The sequence below is a fragment of the Melanostigma gelatinosum genome (genome assembly GCF_949748355.1).
Source record: "Melanostigma gelatinosum genome assembly, chromosome: 15".
Lineage (NCBI taxonomy): Eukaryota > Metazoa > Chordata > Actinopteri > Perciformes > Zoarcidae > Melanostigma > Melanostigma gelatinosum.
Genome location: NC_136648.1, coordinates 8,927,139 through 8,939,195, shown reverse-complemented (window position 1 = coordinate 8,939,195; position 12,057 = coordinate 8,927,139). Strand labels below are relative to the sequence as shown.

General features: G+C 39.6%; 1 protein-coding gene across 1 annotated transcript in view; it reads left to right on the top strand.

Moving 5' to 3' along the window:
• Positions 1–2,500: 2,500 nt before the first annotated feature.
• Positions 2,501–12,057, top strand: part of LOC306789099 (retinal-specific phospholipid-transporting ATPase ABCA4-like) — a gene marked incomplete at both ends in the record, with an annotated part of 31,761 nt that continues 22,204 nt past the window's right edge. Inside the window, 9 exons of the mRNA XM_079284887.1 lie at positions 2,501–2,566; positions 2,784–2,877; positions 3,078–3,219; positions 3,441–3,580; positions 4,475–4,602; positions 4,810–5,007; positions 7,632–7,721; positions 10,593–10,830; positions 11,861–12,000. Of these exons, the coding sequence (XP_079141013.1) occupies positions 2,501–2,566; positions 2,784–2,877; positions 3,078–3,219; positions 3,441–3,580; positions 4,475–4,602; positions 4,810–5,007; positions 7,632–7,721; positions 10,593–10,830; positions 11,861–12,000 (1,236 nt within the window). The remainder of the gene's footprint in view (positions 2,567–2,783; positions 2,878–3,077; positions 3,220–3,440; positions 3,581–4,474; positions 4,603–4,809; positions 5,008–7,631; positions 7,722–10,592; positions 10,831–11,860; positions 12,001–12,057) is intronic.

Here is a 12,057-nt window from a genome sequence, read left to right as displayed (position 1 = left end):
TTGTTTTATTTCCCTTTCGTGCCTCATAGAACGAGGCTTATACAGTATATGTTTGTTTACTTTGTGTTATTTATGCTGCGGAACTAATTGCTGTGTCACTTTTTAAATTGCAGCCTTTGTGTGTTTCAAACATGGATACAATTTGATTTGTTTTGTTGCTGCATGTGACAAATTGGGGGAAAGACACTAAGGCTGCAACTTCCAATTATTAGTTTCTTAATTATCTATTCATAACAGTTCCCTATAGCCTAAGGAGGCATCGACAAATGACTTGTTTTGTCTGGCCAACCTCTAAAACCCAATGATCCCGAAAGAAAATGATCATATTTAAGAATCTGGAAACAGTGGATTATTTGCCAACGAGTTTCTGCCCATTAACGATTCCAATGTTTGTTCAGTGTGTCAGAGAACCAGGGTTATGTCTGAAACGTTTTTATTTTATTTTCTATTTCTGTAGTTTACGTTGTGTGTTATTTATATAACCTGTGACATTTTGTCATTTTGTGTATTCCTACTATGAATCCACTCAGAATACTATACTTTGATGTGTTTGGACGGTGGAGTTGTGTGACATTGGTATCCACCAAGCTACCTAAGCCACCATGTTTGTGACGGTTTAAGCCTTGAATTTACCTTTTGTTTTAGGGTAAACCAGCTGTGTCTGGTGTGCACACCGTTCACAGCAGGTTTAAGTGGGTTTAATGTCACAACTGTCAAGGCTTCAAATTCTCCAAACGTGATTACCCATGTCACCTGCTCCACCCTGTCGAGCCACCCAGAGGCGTGAGGCATTTCAGACACGTACTCGTATGTGACGAAGTCAAAACTCAGATTTTATTTTGTAGGCGTTGAGCTCAAAGACTGTCTTGCAGAGTGACAATAACGGATGAATCCTGCTCATGGACACTTTGATGTTCGCTCCTATTGTGATCAAACCTGTGACCCCTGTGACGGTCTTTCTCTCCGCCAGTATCCTCTCTAGCAGATATATCTTCTCCCCCCCCCTAATTCTGCCTCAAAATGGTTGACTGTTGTCTTTTTTTTCTGCTTGCCCATGTTGAGCTGGGAGATTAGAGCAATCAGATTAGGAGTGCTGCTGACCTGCAGGCAGGGGAGAGAGAGTGGGCAGTGAGGACTCGTACGGAGCTCTTCCACCTTACTTAATGTGTTTCCACGACTTCAGCTGGTCTGTGAACCTGTTTCTCTCGATGTCGTACGACTTTTATATCATTCCATAAGAGGTAAGGAACGGCTTTGTTCTCTTTGTTCACTAAATAGGATGTGTTGTAAGAGCGGACAGGTGTGTGGTTGCTAATTACTGTTTCTCCAAATGCTTCTAGTCAAACATAATGTCAAGGTGTGAGATCCTGGTAGATGCTCTTTATAATGCATTTACCCTCATGGCTTCTTGTATCTGCTACTTAAACATGCAGCAGTTTTTCAATGCAAAAACCCATTTCTACACGTTTGTGGAAGGAAGTCCTGCTGTGTGTAATTACTGCTTGAGCAATGAGGTGATTTCAGAGCAGTCAGACGTAATGATACCCTTCAGTCTCCTGTTTCAGTCTCAGTCTTTGTCCTCTTGTTGTTCTCGACATGTATTTATGTCCCTGCATCCTCAGTCGGCCAGTCTGAGCTAATCTATTGGACATGTCACTCTGAGCAAATTACTCATGTCCGACATTCTCTGAGCTCGTCTGCACATGACGTGTTTATGTTTTTTTTTTATCAGTGTTCAGTTCCAAAACGATTTAGTCTTTTGGAATGAAGCGTGTATGATAGAGCAGGTACAAATTGGATTCATCAATCACATACCGACTTGTGTTTATATGTTGTTAAGAACGTTGTTGGACTATATATTTTAATATTTGTGACAGTGGTTTACCAACGTGTATGTCGGTGTAGAAAAACCCTCTCCTTTTGTCAACATGCCGACACAACAAACCTTAAAGCTGTTGCTGCTTCGCTCAGGAGCACTTCAGCTGGGTGTACGCTTTCCAAGTGGTTTGAAAGATGGTCTTTCCCAGGTTGTAGTCAAGACCATCTTACATCAATCCACAAATCCAAGTTAATACCGAGACCAGGTACAGTCGAGCTCGGGTCGAAGTCGGTGCATTTGAAGACGATGATGTATGTGTCTGAGGACATAGATATGGACATAGATATGTACATTATGCCGTTACATTAAAATCATAAAAGCACAAGTTTTTTTGGAGACTGAAAACAGACAAAAAAAAGCAACAACAAAACAAAAACAAACCGGTCGTCCGTGGAAAATATTACATGTTAAAATGTGTCCAAAAATGAAGCAAAAGTCAGGTCAAAAACCAAATTCAAGTGGTCTCAACACCAGACCCAACAATGTAGTCCTGGGTCTCTGCTTGGCTCAATAATCTTACCGACAGTAGATGGTCCCGTGTCTCTGAGTGCCACTGATTGTTGCGTATCTGCAGGTTTGTCACAGTCTGATGACCCCTTCCAGGGGTAAAGCTGCGGAGCAATGAAGACAGGCTCTCAAATCCGCCTGTTACTGTGGAAGAACTGGACCCTCCGCAAGAGACAGAAGGTATTATCATTTTTATGACCTTTTAGAAACACTATTCAGCATAATGCAAAACAAATACAAGTAACACCGCAAACTACAGCTTCCAGCAGCCTTATAATAAAGTCTTCAGACTGCTAGGATTTGTTCCGGGGCCGTCGTGTCCGATTTAGATTGTACAAGTGTTCAAATTTGTCTTTGTGTACATACAGTAACACCCACTTTACTTGTGTCTCTCCAGGTCCGCTTCCTGGTTGAGATCTGCTGGCCAGTGTTGTTATTCATTGGTCTGGTGTGGCTGAGGAAGGCCAATCCACTGTACCAACAACATGAATGTAAAAAAGAACAACTCTTCAACAACAAGCTATTTCAGTTGTCGGTTTAATGAAATTCTGTAAAACTGAATACAACAATGGGCCTCCTAGAGTGAGCTTTTCCTTTCATGGGGAGAATAACGCATCTTTACCTTTTGGCAGCTCTTTTAAATTCACGTCACCGGCCTCTCACATTCACATAATTGTGATGCTGCTTTCAGGTCATTTCCCCAACAAGGCCATGCCTTCATCAGGGATTCTGCCCTGGATCCAGGGCATCTTCTGCAACGTCAACAACCCCTGCTTCAGATATCCAACCAGAGGAGAGTCTCCAGGCGTTGTCTCCAACTATAATAACTCGGTGTAAGCCTAACCACAGCCCTGTAACCTCCACAGTGACAAAACATTCATAAAACTGTCATTTTTTTCATTTACTTATGTTTAATAATCATTTCAATTATATTTCACACGCTAAAGTGCAGATTAGAGTTGATTTGATAATTGGATAATACAGAATTACGTTGTGTTTAATAAATACATTTAACAACTTAATAAATCCAGTGTATTTTTTTGGCTTGCTCTAGATTGGCCCGGTTCTATGTTGATGCTCAGGAGCTTCTGCTCAATGAGATGGGGGTCCAGCAGCTCGGCCGTCTTTGGCATGATGTGTCGTCCTTCTCCAACTTCATGGAGACATTACGCAACAACCCATACGTGGTGTCAGGTAAAGCGCACATGTGAGAAATGGTTCAGACAGCAGCACTTCCCTTTCAAGTGAAATGGCAAGTAAAAGTTCGTCGTTTCTTTCTCTCTCTCAACACTGTAATCAGACACAAGTCAGCTGTCTATGATTGTAACTTTCTGGGCAAGATTTTGAAACTAAATGTGGACATATCTTTCCTTTAAAAGGGTGATTTTCTTTTAAAGTCATTACAAACTCTTACCGTACCCTCTCAGGAAACAGCAGCAGCACTTTGATCTTAACCTTTAGATCTTGTTGTTTTCTGCACATCCTCTTTCTGTTGGTGTCTTGTGTTTGTCAGAGCACCACCTTTCTCATCCGTTTTAAAAATCCTCCCTTTGACTTTAAATGTCTCATTTCTATGACTTCCTGTACATTGGTATTAATCTTTCACCATTACTTGAGTTGTCAGATTTTGGATCTGGATGAACTGGTGATCAAACTTAACACATTTGTATTATTGTTGGCGTGACCACTAAAAGCATGTGGCTGCTCTACAAAGACTTATCCAGGAGAGAGCTGTACAATCTCTGTTTTCCCTGTTATTCTGTTGGACGTCTCGTTCCATGGTAATATTCACGTTATTGTGGTCACTCGTATGCCCAGGATTGGTCATGACTCGGCCTGAAGGCTCACATTATAAAGGTTGTTTTTAATATTACTTCAATTTAAATTGATTGAACATTTTTTGGCAGGGATATGCGTACGAAGCCACATCCTCTTGCTCACTGGACTTTCCCTGAAACATCCTGAAAATCGCTGCCAATCTTTCTCGCTGTGAATCATTTCCTCTGTGTCGTCCAATGCCGGTCGGGTCAATGTGGCCTTTAGTGGTTCTAACCTTTCACTTATCTCTGCTTTCGATGTTTCTTGTAGGCCGTGGGCTGAAGATAAATGATATTCTGAAGGATGACGAGGTTCTGACGGCTTTCCTTTTGAGAAACGCTGGCCTCTCGGAGTCTATAGTCTACCAGCTCGTCAATGCAGAAATACGACTCGAACAGGTGCCATTTTGGAGGGATGAATGGGACAAGTTCAAGCTTTGACTGATATTAGGTCCTCTTGGCCTGTATCAAAACCATATTGCACAGCTTAAATATCTTTCTGTGGTTTAAAATCAATAATAAGTGGTACTTGTAATAATAAATGAGGATTCTTTTAGATGTGTCCCGCAATAAATCAAGCATTCCTTTTGTTTTCATGTTTCCCAGTTTGCCTTTGGTATCCCAGACCTGCAGCTGAAAGACATAGCCTGCAGCCAGGCTCTGCTGGAGCGCTTCATCATCTTCCCCAGTCGCATGGGGCTCCACGGGGTTCGCAACGCCATGTGTGCCCTCAGCCAGCAACGGCTGCAGAAGATAGAGGACATCCTCTATGCTAACCTGGACTTCTTCAAAATCTTCAAACTGGTGAGTTGTGCTTTGAAATTTTTTTTTTTTTTTTATGTCAATATGTCAGAGTCAAATGAATAAATAAACAGTGGTATGCCATTCATTCATTATATATTCATATTATAACTGTCAGTCAAATGTTTCTACATTATCCTGTATTTCTGATGCTCTTCATTGCTTCCTGCTGTAAAGTGGATGTTGTTCTTAAATACATCTTTCCTCCCTGTTTTTACTTTCCTTGTTGACATGGTAGTCATTATTTCCGGCCAGAGATCCTCTGAAGGATGCATTTCATTAAAATTGATACATACCGGTGTATATAGTGCACTAGCTTGTACTGCAGCAGGACGGTGTATGTGGGATTGAGTGAGAACACACTACAGTGTGTGTGTGTGCTCACACCGTTTTTAAAATCATTTTTGGACAACAATCAAGCTCCATGGCAAGATGTATCTTTTTTTGGAAAGCCAGAAAAGTCATTGTTGGTGGTTGTTTTTTTTAATGGGATTTGTTGACGATAGGAAAATTGTGAATCATGACAAGACTTGGAAACAGGTCCCTTCATATTTTTTTTAGACGCTGTGTCAACAGGTACATTTACATTCCCCGCTCACCTTCATAGAACTGCTTCTCCCCACAGCTCTCGTGAAATAGTGTAGTAAGGGTGATATTGTTCCCATAATACAGTGCGAGCAAACATTCTGGATTGTGTACTTTCTTGTGACCGCAAATGTGTTGGTACCTCATTGTTCCATTGTAGAGCTGCTGGTGATGCCAGGACGGCATGTTGAGGCCAAGTGGCTGATTCTAGCGAGCGCTGCCAGACCTGTTCATTCAGTCAGCGGCTTCATTTTGGGACTAAATTGCTTTCAAATGGTTACAAATGTATTTACGAAGAAACAAGAAAGATAGAGGAGGCAGTACAACAGAGCTGTTCTTTGTTTCCTCTGAGTGGCACCACAAGTTACAGATCATTCTTTTAATGGAAGAAAAAAACATTTTTATTTGTTTCTTCAATGTATTTTTTAAAGTATCTCCCCTTTCAGAAGTAGATTTATCTTTATAGAACAGTAAAGAAAATAAAAGCAGCATTATGAAAATTAGATACATCATCACACCGTATTATGTTGAACTTGTTTCCCCTTCACACCCTCTAATTTCTTCTATATATGTCAGGTGAGTCAGGTGAAAGCTGATGGTATTATCCCTCGTGGCCTGTTTTTCTAATGGGCTTAGCTCGACCCCGCCCGCCGACAGTCTGAGAGTTATTCTGTAAGACGTGTTGCTGCTGCTTGTATAAATGCAGACACACTCTTGATTGATGTCATGGATGTTTGATGGATAGACTAAATGATCAACATTGATTGACAATTGTATTAGCATGACTATAAAGTTATTTAATCAGTTCATTTTTCATTCTGTATTTTTTATTATTATTTATTTCTCGTCTCTTTTTGGTAATATTTTTATTACCATTTTTTATTTAGTACTTGACCTCTCACGAAACCGTCTTATCTGAGATCATTTCTTTCTTATGTTCCTTTTTGGCTGTTTTCTTCTGTAATATCCATTTACTCATTCATTATTTTACCTGCTTATCCTCTCTAGGGTCGCTGAGGGCTAAAGCCTATACAATATTAATCAATATAAAATACTTTTTCCCAGTGGAACCCCGCCCACTTTGAACTGGGACTTTGGTCGAAAATTGCACGCATGTAGGACATCTTGGGTGCATTTTGTATGCAAAATATAGAAATGCGGAGAAAACACCATCACAATATAATGAAATCCAGCACAATAGCTATGAGGCAACACTACCATACATGCAGTATTCAACTCTAAGGTGTTTTTGAGGCTGTAGTTAGCAATATTGTTGCGTTATTGTTGTTCCATCTTATATATACTGTGCACATATTGGTAACATTTTCTGTAAATATGAGAGAAATATGAGAATTTATACAAGTTTCTTGACTCTTTATCCAGTACTCATTAGTTTGTACTACGGTAGCATCTTAGTGGGGGATCTATGCATTTAACCCATTACCTCTGTTAAGTTTAAAGCCCATTACCACAGTGACCTCTGCCTTGAAACAACTTGATACGCTCAGGACTCCCTTCTCCCATCCACCGCTCAACACGCTCCCTTTCTGTTCCCTCGCTTTCTCTCTTCCCCCCCCCCCGCACCGTCGCCCTCCTTCCTTCGTTCATATTGAAATGCAAGCGCGAGGAATGCAGGAGGAAGGATATCACATGTGCGTGTTTGTCTTTGCACTCGGGGTTTCCGTAGCCCTCACCACTCTGCTCTGACCGGGCCGTTTCTAACGCCTACTGCGAATGGTTTCTCAAGATAAAATCATTGGAGGGGGTTTAGCGGAAGTATGTTTCGATATCGAACAACTGATACAGTTCAAGTTTGAAACAGGTTCATTTCCTCAATAAATACAGACAACACCTAAATTGTGTGACAAAAAAAGAAGGCAGAATGGATAGTGTGATGTGGCTGGTTGTACTGTCTCAAGAAAATGTGCAAAACATGGATTCTTCTTTGCAACAAACATTTCTTGAAACTCTGTTTCCATTTTTAAAACACTGTATGACTGTTGTTCACTTGACTGACGCATCATGTGACTTTGTTTGCCCAGATGCCTCAGGTTCTGTACAGCAGCTCCGAGGGGATTGACCTGCACCTCTGGGGTCGGGTTCTGAAGGCAACGTCGGAGAAGATCCAAGTTGTAAGTGCTCCAAAGACCATCAATCCCTTTTTACTCCTGGCTACTCGGTCCTCAGCCACCAATATTTTTAGCCCTGCAGGAAACTCGTCTCTTCCGCTGCTCCCAGTTTGAGAATTGCTCACAGAGGAGGCTGAGTGATGGGCTCAACAATGTGGGGTGTACGTGTGTGTGTGTGTGTGTGAACAACCTTCATGTGGACTGTACAAGCGCTGATGTGTCATTGTACGCTCGTGTGATATGTGGGTAAGGACATGTGTATGTGCGTCATGTTTATAACCATGCATATTTGTGTGTGTGTGTGTGTGCTAGCACATACAGATTGTGTCTCACGTGCATAGTTGTGCATGTATCTTTATCACTGTATTTATTTATTACATACATTTATGATTTAATAAATCTGAATCAAATAGAACAGAAATGAAATATGATAAAAAAAAGGAACACAGCAGATACTGTCGGAATTTTATATAATGAAAAAAAATATTGTAGATAAATAGAATAAAATAGATTTGACAGATAATAGAATAGATGTTATAGATAATTATATTATATGTACAATAACAGAAGAGAGTAGAACCAAATGGATATTGCAGATGAATAGAATTGATATTGATAAATAGAATAGTTATTGTAGATAAAAACATAGAATATATATAGATGAATAGAAAAGAATAGATATTGTCGATCGATAAAATAGAATTTAATAGAACAGAACATAATTGAATATATAATGTCGGAATAAAGACTTGAACAGATATTGCAAAGACATATGATGGATATTATGTAATCTAGCATATTTTGCAGAACAGGATAGAATAGAACTGAATAGAATATACTGATAAAAATAGATTATTAAGATAATTAAGACGAGCACACATACAGACACAAGAACAGAGACAGAATGACTGCTGTGAGTTTCAGCACGTTCACTGTATGTCCCAGGGCTTTGTGTATCCCATCATCACCTTAGGCAGGGGGTGGGGGAGAGAGACAGGGTGGGGGTGGGAGGCTCGGGGGAGAGAGACAGGGTGGGGGTGGGAGAGAGACAGGGTGGGGGTGGGAGGCTCGGGGGAGAGAGACAGGGTGGGGGTGGGAGGCTCGAGGGAGAGAGACATTCCTCTGAGGTGACACATCCTGTAGGTGGGTCCTTTGTATCACTGTGGTGACAGAAAGGCGAGCCAAATGCTCTCATTACCCACCTCTCCTTCCTTTCAATTTACTGTGTGTATGGCGGGGGGGGGGGGGTGTATGAGATAATAAATAAGAAAAGGGAGGAAAATGGAGTGAGGGCGAAATAAATCAGTAGTGTGTTTTAGCATGTGTGTGTGTGTGTGTGTGCATGTATATGTTCACCCATAAAAGGATGCTTTGAGTGTTGGCAATGAGTCATTTTGATCACTGGCCCCTGAAACCACTTTGATTTTCAATGTTACGATATTGTCTTCATTTAAAGTTGTCAGGGGATTATAGAGCTAGTCTAATAAAGATGAAGGCTTATGAACAAATATTACTGGCAGAACTCAACGCCACCTAAAATCAGATCCCTCCAGAGATTATCTAAAGATTGAGTCATTTCTCAGATTTGAGGACAAAAACAACTCAAACATGAAACTCTAAATCATTGGCAGCCCCCTCGCTATTCCTTTAGAGAGGAAATGATGCGTACCGGGGAGAAATAAACTTGGATGAAGCTATTTTTGTTCAATCAACAGGAGGATATTTAGTCCATGTGAGAGGAGAGGCGTCCGTCCAACTTGTTTGCTTATCTTTCAAACTATTGTTTTCGAGTGATCGTTCATCCGATGCTATTCACACAGTCGAACAAATATGAAGGACATAAATAACCCTGGCCTGTGGATAATTATCTGACAAGAGGTCAAATAGCTTGGAGCTAATTATTTAGGCTTCATAGTAATATATATATATATATATATTTGTTTATTTATTTATATATATATATATATTTGTTTATTTATTTATTTATATATATATATATATATTTGTTTATTTATGTATTTATATATATATATATATTTGTTTATTTATATATATATATATATATATATATATATATTTGTTTATTTATTTATATATATATATATATATATATTTGTTTATTTATTTATATATATATATATTTATTTATTTATTTATATATATATATATATATATTTGTTTATTTATTTATATATATATATATATATATATATATATATTTGTTTATTTATTTATATATATATATATTTGTTTATTTATTTATATATATATATATATATTTGTTTATTTAGTTATATATATATATATATATATATATATATATATTTGTTTATTTATTTATTTATTTTCCAGCCGTGCTATGTCAGTCTGTCAGTTGATCCACCCCTCTGGTCCAGACTGAAATATCGCAGTAACTATCAGATGGATTGCCGTGAAGACATTCAGGGTCCACTTATGGTGAATCGTACCTGTCTTGATGATCCCATTAGCCTAAATTGTGGTTTTGTGTTTAAGGCTTATTCGCAATTATTTCATGCTAAGATGCTAAACTAAAATGAGCTCTGCATACGTACAACTTCAGATAGCCGCTAGCAGGCTGTAGACTCTTAGTTCTGTAAATAAAATAAAGAATTTGGTTTTCTGTGTTGAGTTTGTACCTGTATTTTAAAACTCTGAATTCAAACTGCCCTGTGTAGGTCAGCTGTGTGACATACATAGAAAATGATGAGGGTAGAAGGCAAACCTGAGAAGAAACACTGCTGTTGTTCTGGACGATAGCTGGATCTAATGAAGGATTTAAAACGGTATCACTTTAACAGGTACATTGATCTCTCAGAGGTTCTCTTTCAACTGGCCATCTCTGACTTCTTACAGCTGATGGAACGGAAGAGTTCTCAGGAGCTCCTGAAGGCGGTTTCCTCGATGTTTCAAAACGGGGGTCCCGCCTCATTCACACAGCTGATGTCCAGTGTGTCGAGCCTCTTCTGTGGATACCCAGAGGGAGGCGGCTCCAGGGTCCTGTCCTTCAACTGGTATGAGGACAACAACTACAAGGTGTTCCTGGGAGTCAATGTAACCAAGAACCGCAACTATGTCTATGACGACACTGCCAGTAAGTGAAGAGGTGTCGAACTGTAAAAGTCTCAATGTATGAAAAGAAGATCCGGCACACTTCTCTTGCTCCGCATCACAATGCATTGATACTAGCGTTTCAGTCTCTCTGAATCTCTATCAAGAGTGTTTTCGACTCCCATTCTGTGTGCACAGGTGGGCCAATTATCCTCTCAATAATTGACAGCAGCATGTGTACAATCGCTCATGTGAAGATCCATTTGTAGGAAATGAAAACAAACAAGCTACATACCACAGTACATAATTACATCTATTTACAATAACATTTCCAGAAATTGCATTTGTGATGATTGAAAACATCGGCCTTACAGCTTTCACGAGCCATTCAGAGTTGCGTACTCGTGTGCATGGCTTGTATCTCGAACGTACAATAAGAAGGTCTATAAGAGTTTTAGGAGCATGGCATGCAATGGTATCTCATCATTCAATCCTTTGGGGGATAGAGTTTGCAAATGTAATATCCTGTATACCTTTTTCTGTAGAGTGGTGCAGGAATGAGTTAGCATTTTGGCACTTCGGGTTCCCTCGTCTCGAAGTCGGTCTGTGGTCAACACAAGCTTTTTTCAAAGAGAAGTCTTGTAAATTCTTGCAGTTCATCCATCAAACAGACGAAATAAGTCATCAATCTATCAATACCTTTTGAAATATGAAATATGTTTTTAATAAACGGTTTCTTTGTGGGATTATAGATACATTTTTTTTGAATGAATTCTGAGCCACAGCAGTGTGTGGGATCTTCTTTTCTCAAGATTCAAGTGATACTTTCCAATGCAATCCATCTGAGATATGAAAAAAAACATATAAGAGTCTGGAAATCACCATAAAGCTGTTGTATAAGCGCTGGGTAACTAACTTAGCATACTTGACTGTTGTCTGTAACTTTATTGATAGCGTCTGAATGCTGCTAAAGTCTGGAGGATAAAAGAAAGTTCAGTATGATGCTTTATACCTCTGACTAAATCTATTTTCACCTTCTAATCTTGCTGTTTTTGCAATTGCGCTTCCATTAGCTCCCTCCTGCAACGCCTTGATGCAGACCCTGGAGTCCAACCCTGTCACGAAAATTGTGTGGAATTCAGTCAAGCCCCTGCTGATGGGAAAGATCCTGTACACTCCCAACTCCCCTGCCGTCCACAAGATATTAAAGAGAGTAAGAGAGACCACCTCCAGCCCGACCCCTCACCTCTCTGTCTCTCCACTCACTTGT